General features: G+C 43.9%; 1 protein-coding gene and 1 non-coding gene across 2 annotated transcripts in view; one reads left to right on the top strand and one right to left on the bottom strand.

The window, feature by feature from the left end:
- Window positions 1-23,806, bottom strand: part of SHB (SH2 domain containing adaptor protein B) — a 249,053-nt gene that overhangs the window by 155,332 nt on the left and 69,915 nt on the right. Inside the window, exon 2 of the mRNA XM_029055698.2 lies at window positions 20,727-20,847. Within this exon, the coding sequence (XP_028911531.1) occupies window positions 20,727-20,847 (121 nt within the window). The remainder of the gene's footprint in view (window positions 1-20,726; window positions 20,848-23,806) is intronic.
- Window positions 550-691, top strand: LOC114808512. Its single transcript, XR_003756359.1, has one exon. It is a non-coding gene; the product is annotated as a small nucleolar RNA SNORA7 (small nucleolar RNA).

Here is a 23,806-nt window from a genome sequence, read left to right as displayed (position 1 = left end):
CACCTTTCCCTCCGTGTCTGTCATGAAAACTTTCCCCATGTATTTTTTTCTCCCCCAGAACTTAGACCAATACTCTTTACACAGTAAGCACTTAATAAATACTACTATTACTAATACGACTATTTCGTCTTCTTCAACTGTAAGCCCCCCAAGGGACAGGGATCGTGTCTAAATCCCACCTGAATATTCTCTCCCAGCTCTTAGCACAGTGCTCTGCACACAGTAAGCTTTTAGTAAATTCTGTTATTAGTACGACCACTACTAACCGAACAGGTCTTTGTCATGTGTGAAGGACTGGAAGTCGATCCTTAAGGTGAAGGAGAGCCGGTGAAAAATAAAACGTTTTAAAACAACACTTAAAAATTGGTTCCGGGGGAAAAAAAGCTTTCATAGAGTTGTGGAGGTAGAAGGAGACTCAAGAAAGGTTTGGGAAAATTCATGAATGAGTCCCATAACGAGTTATTAGAAGAAAAAGTTAGAGAAGTTTCCATGATAGCTTATTAGAGGCCAGATGTAATGGAAGGCATATATTAAAAGGTAGCTCAGACTCCCCTCTTAGGGTTGCACCTGGAGAGTTAGTTTCCAGTACTCTACCAGTCTCGGCTACAGGAGGGAGAGTCAAGCAGAGGCCTACCCATTCCATTCCTAGCTTGGGCAGTGGTTAGCGAGTGGCAGGCAATCTGCTACAAGTCAAAACTCACCCATGCTTGGCAGCAATGGCTTGGGACAGAGTCGAGGGCAGAGACTCGAGTTTACCGCACGGAAGGTGGCGATGGGAAACCACTTCCGGATTTTGACCAAGAAAACTCAATGGATCCACTACCAGAACGGTTGCAGATGGAGAGCGGGGCGTTCTGGGAGAGATACGTTCGTGGATACTGACTTGACGGCATAAGACGAGCCCGGACTGCCAGTAACACATTCAGAGTAGCAGCGCAGCCAAGTAGAAAGAGCACAGACCTGGGAGTCAGAGGGCCCGGGTTCTAATCCCAGTTTTGCCCACTGCTCGCTGTGTGACCCTGGGCAAGTCACTTAACTTCTCTGTGCCTCTCTTTCCTCCAGTGCAAAATGGGGATCAAGTTCCTGTTCTCCCTCCTACTTAGACCGTGAGCCCCATGCGAGACAAGGACTGTGTCCAACCTAATTAACTTATACTGATTCCACAGCTTAGAACAGTCTCTGACATATAGTAAGAGCCTAACAGATACCATAAAAAACCAATCCTTTTATTGGCCTAGTAGCAGAATTGAAAGAATTTAAAATTCAAAATGAGGCCCAGAATCAAAATCATTGTTAAAATACATTTTCCTACTTCCAGGCTAGAGAATTGTACACGTAATGTGGACGATCAATAAGACAACCACCCACTGGGGTTTTCCTTCTTAGAATCTCCTTGTAGGGAGAAGGGGAGACACCCTGCCTCCCCTTCTCCCCTTTTTGTAGTTAAAGATGACTCCACTAATCAGGAAGACTTTGAATGTATGTGTGGCTGAAAAGACTAATGTGGGACTGACAGGACAAACACCACATGGTTTTGGCAAGCATATTTTAATGCCACTGTTTGAAACATATTATTTGGCTTCATGCCCATTGGTCTGCCCTAGAATGGTATATCTCATGTTCTTATGCATTAATATCTGAGCAATTTGTATTGAACAGTGGCAAATTAATAATACTCTTTAAGCTTTTAAGGAGAAAAAAACTCACCAAAAAAGGTTTAGTTTTAAATTCTCAAGTTTTTTGCCCATTGCCTTCTCTCGAGGTAAACACAAAATATTTCTGCAGGAATAACTCATGTACTGGGAATTCCTCAGAGTTCTTGGACTGCAAGAGCAGAAAGGTCTCATTCTTCAAGTGGCTCCACATTTCCAAATATAATAAAAACCTCATGAAGAACTGTAGTTGTGCTCTTAGAAAATATCATCGCTTATGAAACTGCATCTTCTGAATCACAGAGTCGATAGAAACAAGCAGTTAGTCTTGAAGCCTCTGATTTTTCTTTTCTCTGCTTTTATGTTTCAAAAACAATATTTAAACAGATGTGGGACAGGAATAAGGTGGTCACTGTTGAGTCTCATGATAATCGGACAAGGAGATGCGTGGAATGCTATCCATGTTCCACCAAGCATGCAGTATAAGTATGCTCCATTTTGTATAATAATAGTGATGGCATTTGTTAAGCGCTTACTATCTGCCAAGCACCATTCTAAGCGCTGAAAAATATGTCTAGAGCCATCTGGACCTAGAGTGTTTTCCGGGGAGGGGCCCTGGCCTCCTGACTTGCGAATCATTTTATGCCCATCCTGGCTCCCTTGGAACAAAGACACCATTCCAGAGACGCAGCAAGATGAAAGGAGGCCGAAACCTCCAAATAAAAATACCCAAAATACTGGTCCTAAAGTCATCCGTGCTGTATTCGTACCAGACGTGGATGGACCAGGTGAAAATCGGACATCTGGCCTCCCTAGTCAGAAGTTGGGAATGTCTTCTCTCCAACAATCCCCATCCCTTCCACTTGTTTCCCTCATCTCATAACTTCTAACCTTCTACCTCCTGTCTCAGTCTGTCAGTTGTTGGCTTTTCTGCCAAGGAATCCTGTTAGCCTGGGCATGCACCAGGCATTTTTCCTCAAGGCTCCCTATTGCTCTCCCCAATTTCTTGGCATTAGAGGAATTGGCTGGAGGGCAAAAGCCAGTGGGGAGTGGGGGGTTGGGGGGGAGAAGAGGGGGTGGGGAGAGAATCAGGTCAGCCAGATTAGGGGCATAGTAGGCTAGTAGGCCACAGGGCAAATTAGCATTCAAATTGCCCTTAAACAACACTTCTTCTTCTTACTTGTAAATTATTTTCCTCCATCTTTTTTCCCCCTCCAGTTTTCATTGTTCTCTTATCACTAACAGCTCTTTGGCTGGAGCCAACTTGGCTATTGCAGAAGCCCCTCCAATTCACACTAAGTTTTTGCTGATTCTTTTACTTCCCTCTTCCACTCCTTATCCCCAAATTGACCCCCCATTAAGACTGATGCAAATTTGGTTTAAATTTGGCTGAGCTATAAACTCTATCTTGGAGAATCCGTGGGTCTGCAGTTGGCCTCTGTGGGGCTACTGTCTTTTACCTGTTTCAACATATCCTTGGTGAGGAAATCAACATCACTTAAGGGCGGAGAGAGTGTATGGCTAGATGGACTGGGGGGCAGTGTACTGAAATACAGAGACGACATGGTCTGTGCCCTAAAGGGATTTGTAATCTATTTGAGATTTATAAGATTTATAAAACACAGAACAAGTCAGAGATCTCTCTTGTATTTTAAGATGAACGTCATAAAATCAGCCTCCAAGAAATCTCTTTTAGGTGGAAATGGAGGTGGATAGGGAATGGATAAGAGAATGAAGAAAAAAAACCCCACAAACCTAATGGTTTGCACTGTACTTGGCTTCTTATAAATTGCCCCTATGCTACCCTTCTTCTAGTGCTCAATTTGGGCAAGTGATACTGCAAAGTCTGGGGCCATTATGTGTGAAATGCAACCAGATGACTGAAAACCACACTCTTTTGGACAAAAAGGGGTGAGGAAGGGGTGTGTCTGTTGTTCAGAATAAATTCTTTAGCTCATCTCAAACCTGTCCAAAGTTAAGCGAGGGGCAGGAATAAGACACTTTCTTTCTCCAGCAAGTCACAAGTTTCAGAAAGGCAGCTTTTTGAAGGGATAGTTGTGGTACCTTGATCCAAATTTTTGGCAATAACTCGGTGGAGATGTAATCTGGAGTATCAAAACGGCCTGCCCTACCCACAAAAGACCAGGTAACAAAATGAGTTTATTGAAAAAATGTGGGCTAATACTCCTAAATGGTTCCATGAAAAGAGTATTAAGCAAAAGAACAATAAATGAAGTAAGTGTATTGGTGCATTCCTAAGCTTCAAAACGTGGGCCAAAACAATATATACTTCTAAGTGGAAAAGAACACAAGTTAGCACTAGTTAATAATTTACATGATCATTCATTCATTCAGTTGTATTTATTAAGGGCTTACCGTGTGCAGAGTACTGTACTAAGTCCTCAGGAAAGAACAGTACAACAACAAACAGTGACAAATAATATAAGTAGGTAGTGATAATAAAAGATTATACGTTTAAACAATAAAAAATTAAACTGCACTTCTAGAAAACATTGCTCTCACCAAAAGCTTTGCATACCACCTAATTTAATTGCTCTCTACTTGGGTACCGATCGCTGTATGCTAGGGTATATATCACTGTAGCTTTCCAGCAGAGTGCTCTTGAGATTATTATTTGAGATTTGCTTTGAGGCCATGTCATACTGCGCTCTATCTATTTGAAGGGATAAGTAAGTTCAATGCAGAACTTAGCAGCTGCGTTTCGGGGCTGCAAAGTCAGTGGACCCAACTCACAGAATGTACGTACGCTGTTCACAGCACAGGTGAGGCAAAATGACGACTGAAAGCACGCTAAGGAAGAGAAGCATTAGGATTCAACGGCGCTGTCGTGGAAAAGCATGTTATGATGCGGGAGGGTGTGTGTGTACGTGTTTGTGTGTGCATGTGGTCTGTACTAGAAAGCTACATTCAACCAGTTTATTCTCATGAGCAAAAAATGAAAACACACCACCACAATAAAAAAGCCCAAGAAAGTCTCTAGATCCTTTCCAATGACACCAGCTTTCTCCACAGTCTCCTCAACATATATCTCATTGAGGTGAAACAACAATTGGAAAAAAATGAGCAAAACATGGCCAGGTGACTCTCGTGACAAGAGTCAGAAGACTCCCAGCAGAATCCACGCACAAGTCACTGTGAAACTTAAAGAACAGTTCTGGGCCCAAAATATAAAATGCGACCCATAATCTTCGCTCGAACCCGAATGTCGTTACATGGACAACTGTGAGAAAATGAGTTTTCACAACCTGGAAAGACCAGTAGAGCATCAAGCCTTCTCACTGGTGAGCATTTGATTCATCTTATACTTTAAAATTCTCCTGACACAATGACGCCTCAAATATTTAGGTGTCTACACCTTGACAAGGTAATTAAATCTCAGCTGCTCACCCCATAGTATGCAAACAGCAGATTCATTCAAGGTCATTTGCATGCTGTCTCAATCTAATTTTGAAAGAAGTTGAAACCACCCTGTGATTTACGCAACTAAGCCATCTGCAAAAGAATTCCTGAATTTTTGTGAATGAATTTATGTGAGGGGCTGAGTGAAGACCTCAACATATAACATTAATTGAATAAATTTGAAATGCCGAAGTCAGTATATCTTATCACTGATTTGTCCGTTCTGGGCCCCATGTATTTAGTAATAGTTTTTTTTTTTAATATTTAACAGATTAACCAGTAACTAAATATCTTGGGAAATGTGTAAATATGGAGTTAACACAGACCTAAACTTGGACCCCAAGGTTAAAAGTCGATCATAATTTTAACCTGTTTTCTATTTCATTCAATGTCTTTGACTTGTTTTCTAAAAAGATGGGGAACCCCAATAGATCATATTTATTGAGTACTTACTGTGTGCAGAGCCCTGTACTTATCCACCCAGTGCTTAGTACAGTGCCTGGCACATAGTTTGCGCTTAACAAATACCATAATTATTATTATTTCTAAGCGCTTGGGAGAGTATAAAAGAATTGATAGAAACATTCCCTGCCCACGATGAGCTTACACCAGAATTGTGTTTTTCCAGTTAAATAAATTCCATCATAGGAATCCTGTGTCAGACATGCATGAAGGAATTTAATTATTCATTGATTTTGTTTAAGAATTCATTTTTCTACACTTAAGGAAGATATCTTTCTTCCTTCAGGGTAAACGACATAATAAATCAAATGATTTAAGAGATATGCAGACCAAAACATACAGACACACACCCCTCTCTCCTTCCCCCTCCTCCCACCTTGTCTCCCTCCAACCCAGTTTAGACTGGGAATCAGAACCCCTGATTTCCTGCTCCAGGATACAGTATTTATTGAGGGCCTACTGTGTGCAAAGCATTACAATAAGTACTTGGGAGAATACCCAGGATCCCTGACCTCAAGGAATTTACAATCATCAGGGGAGACAGACACTGAAGTAAATTACAGATAGGAGGAAGTAATAAAGTATATAAGATATGTACCTAAGTGCTACAGAAGTCGAGAGCACTTAAATGCCTAGGAGATGTGGAAGGGCAGCGGAAGAAGCAGTTGGGAGATATAAAGTAGGGAGAGTCGAGATTAAATGGAGGAGGCTTTCCTGAGATGTGATTTCCGAAAGGGCTTTCAAGATGGGGAGAACGGTTGTCTGTCGGATGGAGGATGGAGTTCCAGGCAGTGGGGAGAAGGTGAGCCAGAGGTCAACAGTGGGAGAGCCCAAAATGAGGCACAGTGAGTAGATTAGCTTGAGGGGAGTGACAGAGTGCACACTGAGGTATAATGGTAGAAGACTGTGGATAAATAGGAGGGAGAGAGCTGCTTGGGTGAGTGCCTTAATAATAATGTTGGTATTTGTTAGGCGCTTACTATGTGCAGAGCACTGTTCTAAGCGCTGGGGTAGACACAGGGGAATCAGGTTGTCCCACATGGGGCTCACAGTCTTAATCACCATTTTACAGATGAGGGAAGTGAGGCACAGAGAAGTTAAGTGACTTGCCCACAGTCACACAGCTGACAAGGGGCAGAGCTGGGATTCGAACTCATGACCTCTGACTCCAAAGCCCATGCTCTTTCCACTGAGCCACGCTGCTTCCCACGCTGCTGCCTTGATGTGGCAAGGAATGGGCTGTCACCATTACAGGTCACACAGCGGGCAACTAAGTGGCAGACCTGGGATTACAAACCAAGTCTCCTGACTGTCAGTTCTGGGCTCTTTCTAGTAGGCCACGACAGGGAACTGGGGAGGGGACAGTCTGGACAGGGAACTGGGGAGGGGACAGTCTGGACAGGGAACTGGGGAGGGGACAGTCTGGAGGGTGGTGACTGGTTGGCTGGGCATGGGCTGAGGAGGATGGAGAGTCTGAGGCTGCGCTGCTAGAGAACAGGGATTTGGTGAGCAGACAGTGGGGCGGAGGTGGTCACCATAATGTCCCTGGGGGTAAATGACTGCACCTTCCCAAACTTCTCAGAATTGTGAAGGTCTGCTCTGGGAGAATGACATGTTGTGAGGGGTCAGTCGGTCAGTCAATCATATTTATTGAGTGCTCACTGTGTGCAGAGCACTGAACTAAGCATGCTTAGAACAGTGATTGGCACATAGTAAGTGCCTAACAAATACCATAATTATTATTATTAATATACAACAATATAACAGCATATTCCCTGCCTGTCATCCAGGGTTCCTATGCCAGGAAGGGGGAATCTCTCGCTCTCTCCCAACGTGTATCGAATACTACCATACCGTCCTATTCCTGGGCGCCCATTTTCCAATTGGACACTGGATGACAAAATACCTGTCACATTCAATCTACTCTCCTTGGGGAATGCAGATCCCTATACAGAAATGGATTTAGCTCTGAAGATATTCTTATTCAGAAAAAAGCAGAAAGGTGTATGGTATGATATGATTAATCAGTCATTAGTATTTATAATAATAATAATAATGGTATTTGTTAAGCACTTCCTATATGCCAAGCACTGTTCTAAGCGCTGGGGTAGACACAAGGTAATCAGGTTGTCCCATGTGGGGCTCACAGTCTTAAACTCCGTTTCACAGATGAGGTAACTGAGGCTCAGAGCAGTTAAGTCGCTTGCCCAAGGTCACGCAGCAGACAAGTGGCAGAGCCGGAACTGGAACCCACATCCTCTGACTCCCAAGCCCGGGCTCTTTCCATTGGGCCATGCTGCTTACTGTGGGCAGAGGAGAATGTAAACTGCAAACAAGGTCAAAAGCAGCACCGTCCTAAAAGGGGCATTTCATGAGATGAGAAATGCAAATTTTTCTTGCTTAATGTAGGTGTTCAATGAACATTATTAGAAATAATAATAATAACAATAATAGCATGTATTAGGCATTTATTACATGCAACGTGCTGTGGGAGATATAAGGTTAGGAGAGTGGACACCATCCCTGTTTTACATAGGGATCACAAGCGATATTATCCACATTTTACTGATGAAGAAACTGAGGCCTAGAGAGGTGAAGTGAATTTCCCAAGGTTACACAGCAGGCCGGTGGAGAACTGGGACTTGAACCCCAGTTTCCAAACTCCCAATTCCATGTTCTTTCCCCTAAGACACACTGCCTCCCCAAAGACATATGAAGAAAGGATGCAAAGGTGAACAACTTCATTAACATAAGGAACTGATTCAATCTGTGTGCCAGCCCACTAGTAAGACTACTTGCCCTCTTCCTCTGCCCAGAAGTCAGTTATCTAGAGTTCTTTAAATTTTCTCCACCTTTCCTAGATGCAAAGATAATTAATTTGAGATGGCATATTTAAATAGATACAAGTATGTCTGATTATGTGTGTGTGTGTATATAAAAGAGCATGGGCTTTGGAGTCAGGGCTCATGAGTTTGAATCCCAGCTCTGCCACTTGTCAGCTGTGTGACTGTGGGCAAGTCACTTAACTTCTCTGGGCCTCAGTTCCCTCATCTGTAAAATGGGGATTAAGACTGTGAGCCCCACGTGGGACAACCTGATTCCCCTGTGTTTACCCCAGCGCTTAGAACAGTGCTCTGCACATAGTAAGCGCTTAACAAATACCAACATTATTATTATTATTATTATATATATACACATACATATGTATATATACAGATTTTTCATGTGCATACACATTTAAATGAAAGCTGGAACTCCCACTATAGTGATTTGCAGTACTTTTTCCCCAGTAATAAACACCTGAAATGTTCCAATCCATGACAAAATATATAGAGCCCCTGACTGAATCACATTCATTCATTCATTCATTCATTCAATAGTATTTATTGAGCGCTTACTATGTGCAGAGCACTGTACTACGCGCTTGGAATGTACAAATCGGTAACAGATAGAGACAGTCCCTGCCCTTCGACGGGCTCACAGTCTAATCCGGGGAGATGGACAGACAAGAACAATAGCAATAAATAGAATCAAGGGGATGAACATCTCATTAAAACAATAGCAAATAAATAGAATCAAGGCAATGTACATCTCATTAACAAAATAAATACGGTAATGAAAATATATACATGACTCTCCCCACTACCATTCCTCTCCCAAAATCCTTGAGCAAGCTGTCTACACCCGCTCCCTCAAGTTCCTCTCTTCCAAGTCTCTCCCTGACCCCCTCCAATCTGGCTTCCCTCCCCTTCACTCCACAGAAATCACCCTCTCAAAGGTCACTAATGACCTCCTCCTTCCCAAATCCAACGGCCTCTACTCCATCCTCATCCTCCTCGACCTCTCAGCTGCCTCTGACACTGCTGATCACTCGCTTCTCCTGGAAACATTATCCAACCTTGGCTGCCCTGACAGTGTCCTCTCCTGGTTCTCCTCCCATCTCTCTGGAGGCTCATTCTCGGTCTCTTTCGCGGACTCCTCCTCTGCCTCCCAGCCCCTAACAGTGGGTGTCTTTCAAGGTTCAGTTCTGGGTCCCCCACTTTTCTCCATCTACGCCCACTCCCTTGGAAAACTCATTCGCTCATACAGCTTCAACTTTCACCTCTATGCTGAGGACACCCAAACCTACACCTCCAGCCCTGAGCTCTCTCCCTCTACTTGGATGTCGTCCTGGCACCTCAAACTTAATATGGCTAAAACTAAACTTCTCATCTTCGCACCCAAACCCTGCCCTCCCGTTCACTTTCCCAACACTGTTGACGGCACCACCATCCTTCCTGTCTAACGAGCAGCACAGAGTAGTGGATAGAGCACGGACCAGGGACTCAGAAGGTCATGGGGTCTAATCCCGGCTCCGCCACACGTCTGCCGTGTGGCCTTGGGCAAGTCACTTCACTTCTTTGTGCCTCAATTACCTTGTCCGTAAAATGGGGATTGAGACTGTGAGCCCCACAGGGCACAAGGACTGTGTCCAACCTCATTTGCTTATATCTGCCCCAGAGCTTAGTACAGTGCTTAACAAATGCCATAATTATTATTATTATTGTTGTTATTAAATCAGTAACCTCGGCATTATCCTTGACTCCTCTCTCTCATCTAACCCACATATTCAAGCCACCACTAAATCCTGTCAGTTCTACCTTCACAACATCACCCAAATCTGCCCCTTCCTCTCCGTCCAAACTGTTACCACATTAATGCAAGCATATATGTTATTCCACCTTGATTACTGTATCAGCCTCCTCGCTGACCTCCCTCTCTCCGGTCTCTCCCTACTCCAGTCCATGCTCCTTTCTGCTGTCCAGATCATTTTCCTTCAAAAACGTTTAGATCACGTTTCCTCACTCCTCAAGGTTTCCCATTCACCTTCGCATCAAACAAAAACTCTTCACCATTGACTTCAAAGCACTTAATCGCCTTGCCCCCTCCTAACTCACCTCGCTACTCTCCTATTACAACCCAGCCCTCGCACTTTGTTCCTCTAATGCTAACCTTCTCACTGTACCTTGATCTCGTCTATCTCGCCACCGACTTTTCGCCCACATCCCACCTCTGGCCTGGAATGCTCTCCCTCCTCATATCAGCCAGATAATTGCTCTCTCCCTTCAAAGCCTTCTTGAAGGCACATCTCCTCCAAGAAGCCTTCCCTGACTAAGCCCTCCTCTCCTCTTCTCCCACTCCCTTCTGTGTCACCGACTTGCTCCCTTCATTCATTCCCCCCATATCATATATATATCTGTATATACCTGTAATTTCTTTATTTATTCATTTATGCATATTAATGTCCATCTCTCCCTCTAGACTGTGAGTTCACTGCAGTCAGGGAATGTGTCTGTTATATTCTACTCTCCCAAGTGCTTAGTATAGTGCTTTGCACACAGTAAGTGCCCAGTAAATACAATTGAATGAATGCCAAGACTGGGAATTTCACAGAGCTTCCTATCCAATTCTGGCCTACCTTTAACAGTTTGCTCATCCCCTTTGGGAAATATAAGGCTCATTTCACAGTATCTTGATCTGCAAAGCAAATCCAATGAATGGATTGCTCCAAAATGATTCATGCTATCCTGCTGAGCCATAAGAGTTTGGTTTAGCTATCTGGCATTCTAGTATTTCCAAAAGAATTAGCTGAAAATCTAAAGGTTTAACATGACATTAGATAAAGCCAAAGCAAAAGCTCTGCACAACCAGCTGGCCTGTCTGATGAAGACTGATCTCTTTTCTTGGCTACTAAAAGAGCACATTGCTGCATAGCTCCTTCCCGGCTTCCACTGGACTAAAGATCCCGCTTCACCTCCCTCCCCTCTCTCCTCACATTACCTTCTTGTCTATAAGATTTCTTTTACTGTGGGCTCCCTCTAGTCATGTAAATCTTCCCAGTTACATTGAGAGTGTGTGTTTGAATATGTGTGGCTTTAATTTCCTCTTTGGAAAAGCTTTACTGAAAATATTCATCACAACTGTAGTATCTCCCTTAGATCAATACCGTTACTGATGATTATTTCATGTATACCTGGACTCGAAATAAAGCACCTCAACTTTCCCCTTTTACAAGTTGGGATGTCTCTTGTATATTTGATTTACATGATCTAATCCTTATTAGTTTTGGGGGGACAAAAGTCTTAAGAAACACACTGCCATTAAGCTGAGGCGCTCCATAAAAGGTAAAAGAAATCTAGAACAACTCGCAATATAAAGAACATGCATTCATTTAGCGAGAAAAGGAGCAAGATGCATTCAAGGTATTACCGCCCAAGGACATTTCATCTCTAGCAAAGATAACTTGACCAGAAAAAAGCAAAAGCAAGAATCAGATAGACGGCCATGTCCTGTGGCCCTCCCATTAAATCAACACATGGACACTGCACTTCAGTAAACAGCCCATGTTATCTTCACACGTACTCAGCGCCAAAACAACTTTAGTCTTTTTTCTCTTCTTCCGTTCTCTGTTCTAAACACCAGAGTCAGGGTGGCTCTGGTTGCCCAGTATTATGCTGCACAGTCCACTTTTCAGGTGACCTGCCCCCGTCTGGTTCTGATCCTGTACTGGCTGCTTTAATGCCGGGTTTTTAACTTTAGGCATCCAGGTTCTCTTGGCCACGTTTCATGGCCGAGATGTTACACCAAACTTCACAAGGAACTTGGAGGGGAATGTAAAGGCTCGGGAGCAGTTGGGAAGGTCAGAGGACCCTGGAGAAATGCTCTGGGGTCAGGCTGATTCGGGACAAATGGAGCGGAATTTGCATCAAATGGCAACCACGAGATACCATCATGTCACGCTGTGTGCTGGAATAGCATGTGTAACATATATGGCGTCACGTGCATCTGGGGGGTCTGGTTTTTCGGAGTGTCACTGCTGGCCAAGGTAGTCAATCAGTGGTACTTATTGAGCGCTTATTGCGGGCGGAGCACTGGATTAAACACTCGGAAGAGTACAATGCAATAGAGCTGGTAGACTCGCCCTGCCTTCAAGGAGCATACAATCTACTTGACTTTCTGAATTCCATTGCTGTTTCTGCCCTCATCTTAAGGCCTCAACCTAATTTCACTTTCATCATCTATATCTTTGTGAAGATGAGGCCCAGTTAGAGAAGCAGCGTGGTGTCCTGGGTAGAGCATGGGCCTGGGAGTAAGGAGGTCATTGGCTCTAATCCCAGCTCCGCCACTTGTCTGATGTGCGACTCTGGGCAAGTCACTTTAACTTCTCTGTGCCTCGGTCACCTCATTTGTAACTTAACAAATACCATAATTATTATTATTAGAGCACATTTTAATGGTATTTGTTGAGCACTTACTACGTGCCACAAACTATGTGCTGGAGTAGATAATGATAATAACAATAATAATTATGGTATTTGTTAAGCGCTTACTATGTGCCAGGCACTGTTACTAAGCACTGGGGTGGATACAAGCAAATCGGGTGGACACAGTCCTTGTCCCGCATAGGGCTCACAGTCTTATTCCCCATTTTACATAAGAGGTAACTGAGGCCCAGAGAAGTGAAGTGACTTGCCTAAGGTCACACACTGCTGACAACTGGCAGAGCCAGGATACAAATTAATCAGGTTGGACACAGTCAATGGCTCACATCTTTAATCTCCATTTTACGATGAGGTAACTGAGGTACAGAGACTTTAAGTGACTTGCCCAAGGTCACACAGCAGACAAGTGGAGGAGCCAAGATTAGAACCCAAGTCCCCTGATTCCCAGGACCAGGTTCTTTCCACGAGGCAACACTGCTTCTCACATTTGCTAACTTCTCTGTGTTCCTGGGAAAGGAAGTCCAATTTGAATGATTCTTGGGTTGCGATAGATCTAGAATTGTGGGGACACTGTCGTTACCCTGAGCATAGATAGGACAAACAACTCCATGCTGCCTTGAAGTGGTATCCTCTAGACTGTAAGCTCGTTGTTCGTTGTGGGCAGGGAATGTGTCTGTTTATTGTAATATTGCCATAATAACAACAGTATTTGTTAAGCGCTTACTATGTGCCAAGCGCTGTTCTAAGCACTGGGGTAGATACAAGGTGAGCAGGTGGTCCCAAGTGGGGCTCACAGTCTTAACCCCCATTTTCCAGATGAGGTTAACTGTGGCCCAGAGAAGTTAAGTGGCTTGCCCAAAGTCACCCAGCAGACATGTGGCGAATCGGGATTAGAAGAGCACGGGCTTTGGAGTCAGAGGTCATGAGTTCGAATCCCAGCTCGGCCACTTGTCAGCTGTGTGACTGTGGGCAAGTCACTTAACTTCTCTGTGCCTCAGTTCCCTCATCTGTAAAATGGGGATGAAGACTGTGAGCCCCACGTGGGACAACCTGATTTCCCTGTGTCTACCCCAGCGCTTAGAACAGTGCTCTGCACATAGTAAGCGCTTAACAAATACCAACATAAACCCAGGTCTACTGACTCTCAAGCCCGTGCTCTTTCCACTAAGCCACCCTGCTTCTTTTCCAAGCGCTTAGTAGAGTGTTCTGCACACAGTAAGCTCTCAATAAACACAACTGAATGAATCCTGTTGGGCTTCCTCCCTGCACCGAACCTGAGGCTCTTGACCCACTCTGCGGTCTCTGGGCGCAGCCTGGTTCTACACTGCCCCTAAATTCCCAGAGCGAACAATCGGTTCATCTGCTTGTTTGCCGATGAGCCAGTGATTGGGCTATTTTTAGCCCCAGTGAACATAAGGCTAGATGTAGAGGTGGGAGAATGGGGCAAAATATCTGGGACTCTTTTGTAAAGTTTCTGCTTCCTTGCTGCTTCAAGGGAAGAAATTCCAAAGGATCCATGGACTGCATTAGTAAAGGGGTCAAGGGAAGGTGGGCTTTCAGTCAGTTATCGCATCTATCTCACTGCCGACCCCTCACCCAGGCCTCTGGCCTGGAACGCCCACCCTCTTCATATCTGAGAGCCGATGACTCTCCCCACCTTATTAAAAGCACATCTCCTCCAAGAGGCCTTCCCTGACTAAGCCCTCATTTCCTCTTCTCCCACTCCCTTCTGCATCACCCATGCACTAGGATTGGCATCCTTTATTCACTCCACCCTCAGCACCATAGCGCTTATGTACATAGCCATAATTTAATTAATTTATTAATATTGCCGTCCATCTTCCCTTCTAGACTGTAAGCTCGCTATAGACTGGGAAAATATCTGCCAACTGCGTTATATTTTACTCTCCCAAGTGCTTAGTATGATTGATTGATTGCTTACAGTCTCCGTATACACACACATGGCCTTGTATACACACAGCACGGACCTGGGAGTCAGAAGGTCATGGATTCTATTCCTGACTCCGCCACTTGTCTGCTGTGTGACTTTGGGCAAGTCACTTAACTTCTCGGGGCCTCAGTTCCCTCATCTGTAAAATGGGGATTAAATCTGTGAGCCCTATGTGGGACAGGGACTGTGTCCAACCTATCCTGTATCTACCTCCAGTGCTTACAACAGCGCCTGGCACATAGCAAGCACTTTACAAATACCATAATCATTATTATTGCTTTGTAAAATATAATTACCAATGAACTATCCATAACGATTCTTTCTAGAGTGGGTCTTTTCGATCGATTTCGCGAGCAATCTCAAAGATCACAAAAAATGAGAAAGCGGCTCAAACAAAAAATCAGGACTTTTATATGGGATCGTCTGTTGTGGCCATCGGAAAAATGCTAGCTTTCTGATGGCATAAAATGAAACTAGCTTTGCAGGCTTAAACATTTCAGTGTGAACAATAAAAGAACAGCATTGTTCCTGGAAGTTAAATTTATGTTGATGTTTCGTTGGCAATAGAGGAGGAAAAAAAAAACCACTTATAGATTAAATTCTTTACTGACAGCATAATCACTGCTACAGGAACTATTTGGATTATCACATGTGAAGGATTATGACTTTGAAAGAAATAAGCAGCGTGGACAAATGAAAATCTAAGTCACAAAAGTGGCTTATTTTATGCAAATCTTTCTAGTAATGGATTTAAAAATACATAAAAACTCCACTTGCATGAACATTTTTCTTCTCCCCAGAGGAGAGAACATAATCACGGATTTTTTTTAATGGCATTTATTAAGTGCTTACTACGTGCCAAACGCTGGGGTAGATAGGAGCAAATCGGGTTGGACACAGCCCGTGTCCCACATGGGCCTCACGGTCTTAATCCCCATTTTACAGATGAGGTAACTGAGGTACAGGGAAGTTAAGTGACTTGCCTAAGGTCACACAGAGGACAAGTGAGGGATTAGAACCCAGATCCTTCTGACATCTAGGCCTGTGCTCTAACCACAAGGCAGCACTGCTTCTCATCCTCACTTGGATTACCCTCAGGGTGTGTAGCAGGCGGCAGTATTTAGATTAAAAACTCCATTTTACAGAATTAAGTAACTGAGGCCCAGAGAAGTGAAGTGACTTGCCCAAGGTCACACAGCAGACAAGTGGCAGATCTGGGATTAGTAGCCAGCTCATTCTGACTCCCAGGCCCGTGCTCTAATCACTAGGCCACGCTGCTTCTCAATAAGACTCAGAAATAGGGCCCAGAGATATTAGCAGCAGCTAGAGAAGCAGCACAATGTAGTGGGTAGGGACCGGGCCTGGGACTTGAAAAGTCATGGGTTCTAATCCCAGTTCCGCCACTATGTGACCTTGGGCAAGTTCCCCCATCTGAAAAATGGGGATTATGACTGTGAACTCCAAGGGGGCAACCTGATTACCTTGTATCTACCCCAGCACTTAGAACAGTGCTTGGCACATAGTAAGCACTTAAATACCACAATTGTTATTACTGCCCTGGAGATACAAAAGTTTGAATTTGGTGAAATTTACACGTGAGGGCAAATCATCTGTTTTTATATTTTTCTTCAGGAATGATCTATTTCCAGTCGGTTTGAGGGATGAGAAGCAGCGTGGCTCGGTAGAAAGAGCCCGGGCTTGGGAGTCAGAGGTCATGGGTTCTAATCCCGGCTCCCCCACTTGCATGTTGCCTCACTGCTCTGGGCCTCAGTTACCTCATCTGGAAAATGGGGATTATGACTGTGAGCTCCACGGGGGACAGCCCCATCGCCTCGTATCCCCCCCAGCGCTTAGAACAGTGCTCTGCACCGAGTAAGCGCTTAAAAAATCCCACTTTTTTTTCTTTTATGCACAAAGTCAACCTCCTTTATGACAATCCTGCACAGCTGGCAATCTTGGTTTGGCACAAAAGGCCGAAGCAACAGATGTTGCAAACACTGTTATCGCTCAAAGCGCGGTTAAGGAACGGCAGGCCCACCAAAGGATCTTAGCCTCCTTCCAGATCTCAACCTCACCACCTCCACGCTTCCTGAATGAGTCTACCACCAACCACCTCTAAACCGGGCTCTCGGATCCCCACCTTTAAAAAGCACTTCCAGCGGAGGATCTGAGACACTTCACTTACTGCGCCTTAGCCGCAGGTACCAGAAGGTACGAGTACATAGGTCACGAGGATGGTTTGGTGTCAAATATCCCTGGTCTGCTGCGTCACCTTATACAAGTCACTTCACTTTGCTGCACCATCGGGAAAATGGGGATCGAGACTGTGAGCCCCTTGTGGGACAGGGAGTGTGTTCAACCCAATGTGCTTCTATCCATTCTGGCACTTAATACAGTGTCTGGCACAGAGTAGGTGCTTAACAAATAGCATTATTATTATTATTACAATAGGAAATCCATGATGACCACTACACGAGAAGCTACTGCCTTATGGCTGAGGGTTGGAAAGTGATGCTGGAGCTACTCTATGCTAAAATATTGGCCTGTGGGGAGGGGGAGGAGCGATGTTTCAAAAGCATCATCAAGGCAGCCCCTTGCAGTAAGGGAACATTACTCTCATATCAATCAACTGTATTTATCGAGTGCTTAGTGTGTGCAGAACACTGTACTAAACACCTGAGACAGTAGAAAATGTCTTTAAGACCTGCTCACCAATCCACCTCAGACCTGTGGGAAGCAACGTGGCTTGGGAGTCAGCGGACGTGGGTTCTAATTCCGGCTCCGCCACTTGTTGGTATTTGTTAAGCGCTTACTATGTGCAGAGCACTGTTCTAAGCGCTGGGGTAAACACAGGGGAATCAGGTTGTCCCACGTGGGGCTCACAGTCTTAATCCCCATTTTACAGATGAGGGAACTGAGGCACAGAGAAGTGAAGTGACTTGCCCACAGTCACACAGCTGACAAGTGGCAGAGCTGGGATTCGAACTCATGAGCCCTGACTCCAAAGCCCGTGCTCTTTCCACTGCGCCATGCTGCTTCTACTGCGCCACGCTGTCTGCTGCAGGACCTTGGGCAAGTCACTTCACTTCTCTGGGTCTCAGTTACCTCATCTGGAAAATGAGGATTAAAAGTGTGAGCCCCCACGTGGGACAGCCTGATTACTTTGTATCTAGCCCAGTGCTTAGAACAGTGCTTGGTACATAGTAAGCGCTTAACAAATACCATCATTGTTATCATTATCACTGTGGTACTGTCAAAAAGTAACTGAATTCTGAGGTGGTAGAGAGAGGTGGAGACACTAGCACTCAGGAACACCTCTCAGCACCTCCATAAAAGTGACTGAACTGCTCCCAGACCCACGGGCATTCCATCAGCATCAACAGAACATCCATTCTGCAGAGCAAGAAAGCACCTGACGTGCCCTTGGTCCCAGAGCAAAGTTAATGCAGAGAGGGGATTAGAACTCAAATCTCCCAAATCCTATCCCTTGGTCAAACTGCTTCCCTTCGAAGAGTTCCTTATTACTCGAATGAAAAAAAACAACTATCGTTTCGGGACTTGAACACAGATCTTTTTCAATTGATCAGAAGCATTTAGGAACTACTTTCAAAGTGCAAAACACTGCCTCTCTGCTGAGTAGAACACATGGATTCCAGCCCTTAGCCCACAGGGGGCTCAGGGCAGAGAGGGCAAGAGGAGGAACATGGAAAAACTAACTGGCTGAAAATTCCAATAAAAGCAACAGGGCAAGATAGCATCCCTTATCTCCTCACCACTCCAGCAGTCCAAATCGTCACAACCTTCCAAACATTTGAAATGCTTCTCTCCTCCAGGCGTGCAGAACCCAGAGCTTCTCTTGTCTACCTGCATTACCTGCCCTGAAACTAGTATCATCAGGCCTTGCCATGCAGATCAGAAACAAATGGGAAAGTAAGCAAGTTCTTCACATCAAGAATGAGGAAATGTATTTTTACTAGTTAAATTAGAACAAACTTCCTTTGTTTTACTGGCAGGAAGAAATACAACTGATATCACTTGAACTTTAAGTGACTGGAAATTCAGTATTACACTTTTATTGTGTCCAAAAGGTCACCTGAATCCTCAATCTACAATAATAATAATAACGCTATTTGTTAAGTGTTTACTATGTGCCAAGCACTGTTTTAAGCAATGGGGCAGACACAAGTTAAACAGGTTGGACACAGTCCCTGTCCCACATGGGGCTCACGCTCTTGTGCCTCTTTTACAGATGAGGTAACTGAGGCATAGAAAAGTTAAGGCACTTAAGGCACCAAGGTGACACAGCAGACACGAGGTGGAGTCAGAATTAGAACCCAGGTCCTTCTGACTCCCAGGCCTGTGAATTTATACTAAGCATTCTTTTTAAAAGTCTGGCTTTCAGAAGATGAATGCAGACTTAACTGTAAAACCAAAAGATGTTGAGTGCTTTATTTTAATGATATTGATTTCATAGGAGAGTAAAAGAGGAAGGACAGGGTAGATCCTATACTTGGTTCGTCAGACACAAGCAAGAAAGCTACGTCAGCCGCCATTTGTCTACTTTAGACACGGTCTTTATTTCCGTACGCTAAATTGAAAATAGGTATCTTCTACTGTTAGGACTTCAACATAGAAACCACTTCTCTGTGGGTTTATAAACACAAAAGGTCTCCACAACGAAAGCATTTCTTTAAGACCTGAATGTCCTTTATTTTCTTCCAAAGGTCTACGAACTGTTTAAAGTGACATTGAGAGCTTTCAGATGCTGAACCAGCCTTTGCTCTATGTATTTCATATACTCATTAAGCCCTAAAACTCATTTTCTCCATCTTAAAATGATGATGATATTTATCGTTTGCCTGCTTACTGGCCGGGATTAAGTACACATTTGTAAAGCACTTTGAACTCCTCGGTCTCAAAGAAGCTGTAAGAATACAAAGGAGCGTTTTGTAATTATTTCTAATGCCTCTGAGTGTATCAAAACCAAATTCTTCCATTCATCTCAAGAGGAGTGTTAACGCCGAAGGATTATCTGTGGCTGAAAGAAAGCAAACACTTTTCCTCGATTCCCAAATAGGTCAGAGAGACTCCTAAATGCAGGTGACTGACTAAGAGGCAGAAAGCCCTAGTTCTTTCAATGCAGAAATCCTTTCTTCTTGGTTGGAGAACTTCCAGAAACCCCAAAGGGAGGTCTTGGAGTAGAGGGGAATATGCCCAATTTGGAAGGACCGTGACTCGCATTTACAGAGTTATCTGCATGAAAATGTTACCTTTCCTTATGGTAAGGGTCTACTTTTCTTTCACACAAAGCTCACTGACTATGTAACAGCTCAATTAGTTGCCGGGAAAATGATTAAGATATTACCTTTTCTTATAAATAAGCCTAATACACTAATCTGCAGGTTTCAGTGGAAAAACAGGCATAAAAATGTATTCTAAAACCGCTTCCCAAAAGGGCCAGGATATCACGCAAGTTCAGTATATCTCCCCGCACCCTTACAAAAAGCATGTGCCTAACCAAGAAACATTAGAGAGACTCTTCTTTTTAATAATGAACCTTAAACTCGTAAATTTCCCAAATCTCTTCCAGATTATTCCAGGATGCTCTGTTAACACTCAACTATCCCTCTCCACATAAAAAGCTGACAGTGTTCCTGAAGTCCTTTTGATTGAGTCTCCAGACTGCCACCCGCCTCCCGACCTATCTGCGTCTGTCTGCTTCTCCAAAGCGACTTATCAACCGAAGATTACGGAAAAAACATGTCAGAACCGTGAACCTCTGGTGCTCCCAATTTACTTAGACTCTGGTGCATCCTCCCAATTTACTTAGACTCATCTGAATAAACCACACTTTTCTACCTGCCTCTCCACTCTACGAAACCTATCTAACTGGAGTGTTACCTATTCATCAGAGGGAACTTAGTCAGCTGAGAGTTAATTTATTGAACTGTGGGTGTTTGGCTCATTGGCAATCCTTACCGGTCATTATTCTCTGGGCTTCATATGGTTCCATGTAGCCAGTGCTCTCTCCTTTTCCGGTTTTGTTCTTCAGCTCACTTTTGGCATCGAATGGATCTGAATAGTCATCTGCTATGATAACCTGAAATGAGAAAATTGCAGCCACATTACTGCCATCCTGAGTTGGTTTCTCTGTCTGGAAGCCAAAGGGTAGGCTTGAAAAGTGCCAGCTGGTGCAGCATTTAAAACTGAAAATGAAAACCCAGTCAACTTCAAGGGGCACATTTTCCGATGCTCCTGAATGCTTTTAGGACGCCCCCCCCCCCCCCCCCGCACCCCGACCCCAACGCCCCTATCATTTGAACCTCCACATCACAAAAGACAAGGGCCTGTTTGCTAACAGGGCAAGGAGGAGGCAAGCAAGTGGGTGATTCTGGGGCAGGGCAAAGGGACCACTCACACCCAGACCCTGGTGCCCAGTGAGGATCGGAGGAGAGGCGGTAGGGGAGGAGGCACAACTCCCTCCTTCCTCTTTACTTCTCTTTACTTCCCCTTCCTTCTCCTCTCTCTCCTTCCCATTCTCCCTCCTTCCCCTCTACTACTCCCTCCCCATCTCCTCAAGATCCCACCCCCAACATCATAATTATGAATAATAACAATAATCATCATAATGGTATTTGTTAAGCGCTTCCTATGTGCCAGGCACTGTACTAAGCGCTGGGGTGAATACAAGGAAATCGAGTTGGACACAGCCCCTGTCCCATGTGGGGCTCACAGTCTCAATCCCCATTTTACAGATGAGGTAACTGAGGTCCGGAGAAGAGAAGTGACTTGCCCAAGGTCACACAGCACAGCATAGACACGCGGCAGAGCTGGAATTAGAACCCATGACCTTCTGACTCCCAGACCCGTGCTCGATCCACTATGCCACGCTGCTTCTCAGCAATGTCTCATCCCCTCAAATCTCCACTCCCCAAGTCTCCCCCACCCCCATGCTCATATTGAAAATACCCAGAGCAGCTTCAATGAGAAATTCTTAAAAGAGTACTCCCATTTTGTTAAATCTGAAGGATACTGACATTCCTTGGTTCTGGTTTTCAGTTGACATTTGCAAATGGATGGAAAAAAAAGGAAAGTTCGCATGAAATGTAAGTATCAAAAGAAGTCATCTCCCACTTCATTACAAAGCTTTTAACTCATTTGTCCTTAAAGCTTATAAAATTAAGATAAACAGGGAAAGGTGGTGAAATTATGACAAAACCTACTGTGCCCAGAAACTCAATTTTTTTTTTCCCTGGTGTTTATAGTTTTAGTTACTGGTTTTTATAGTGTTGAAATAGGAAATGCAGCTAACTTGAAATAGAAGAAAAAAAAAACATGATTTGGGAATCACGACTTTAGGATTTAGTGGGGGGGGAAATGAGTTATACTGGTTCTGGTTAGATTTAAAAATACCCAGCATTCGCAGGGAATCAAGACTATTAACTACTGAAGTATGCTGCGAATTGGGGTACTTAACAAAGAGGCGGCAGTTTGAGAATCACATTTGGTGGTGGCTTTGCTTTTAAGGAAATTTTCTAAGGAAACACCGATTACTCCACAGTGGTTTTAAAAGGCTCTTCTTCAACTGCAGCTCCAACACGTCCAAATTCCAAGTCTCATGTTGGTTAGGGCAAATGACTAATGGAGAGCTCGAAAAAGTGAAAATGTCAACAAATTAACATCCTGACGACTGACGCCAACATCCACATGAGGAATTCACTTGAAAGAAACTCTACCAGGGCAAACCCTGAAAAGAGAATGCCCGTGCAAAACACAACTTGGCCATTTAAACACAAACAAGTGGTATTGCGCCCGTACTGGGCTAGCTTCTCACTTGGTCTTAGCCCAGTTTGGGAGGGCTAGCCGCCCAGGAGGCAGAAAATAAATTGGCTCACCAGTTTCATTAACTCTCAGTACATCTTACTGAAATGTGGAATTCAAAGCTCAGATTGAGAACTAGTGAAATGAGTGTACACTGAACAGATGTCTAACCCTACAGTCATGTGGTCACCTTCTCGACAGTGCCATCCCAAATTAATTGGAGCTTTTATGGATTAATCCCTGGCGCATTTTCTCTACCTATAATTTAAGGTATTTTGGAGTCTTGTAAACCCCATGAGGAAAGAAGGGAGATGAGAAAAAGCATCCTTTGTTTTACTTAACAACTGAAATGAATGGCTTGTTATTGCAGCTATAATAGCGAACTCAATGAAAAATACTATGTGTCGACAGTAATGTATTCCCGAGCTGTAATCAGCAGTACTGTCAAAGTGGTGTCAGCGACTGTGTGCACTTAACACAAAGACAACAATGTGCATCATGCAGCAGTAATTTCTCAGTGGAACAAGGGCAGGTTTATCTGGAAAAGCCCCAGAGCTAAAACACCATCCATTTACTTTCCTGATGCAGCCTTGTCAAGAACTGATGGATAGTATCTTGGGCTCCCTGCTGGGCTTCTCCTCCAGATGCTGACACTGTAATAGTTTTCTTTAAAATAACTGCACTAAAATGACATGAAACAGAAAAATAACCTAACATGGCTAATGTCTTTTATTTGATATTTCTACTTCACCACTTGCAGAAAACATTAGGGAGAAAATTATACACATGAAATGCTGTCAAACAGGATAACATCAAATGTTGACTTGGTTTAAGTACAATGGTAACATCTTCCAGAGTTCAAGAGACCAGAAGCTAAAATGGATAAAATGATGAAATTGCTCCATATGAGATTTGATCTTATTTCCCTCTATCTCTCTTGTTTTCTGTCTCTGATGCTCGCTCGCTCTATCTCTCTCTCTCTCTCTCTCTCTCTCTCTCTCTCTCTCTCTCTCTCTCTCTCACACACACACACACACACACTTCTGAAATACAAACATTTTTCTTTAGATAAAAGAGTTATACAGATTACATTCATTTCCAGGGAAATTTTTGTACACTCATTATTAGATTATGAGGTACTCCATATACTGAATCGTGCAGGATATAAATTCATCCTTTGTTCATTTGGCAAGACCTGGGAATCTGTTCTATAGCACACTATATCTGTTTTTTCTAAT

The sequence above is a fragment of the Ornithorhynchus anatinus genome, chromosome X5 (genome assembly GCF_004115215.2).
Source record: "Ornithorhynchus anatinus isolate Pmale09 chromosome X5, mOrnAna1.pri.v4, whole genome shotgun sequence".
Lineage (NCBI taxonomy): Eukaryota > Metazoa > Chordata > Mammalia > Monotremata > Ornithorhynchidae > Ornithorhynchus > Ornithorhynchus anatinus.
The sequence above is the reverse complement of the archived record's forward strand: the minus strand, read 5'-3'. Positions and strand labels throughout refer to the sequence as shown.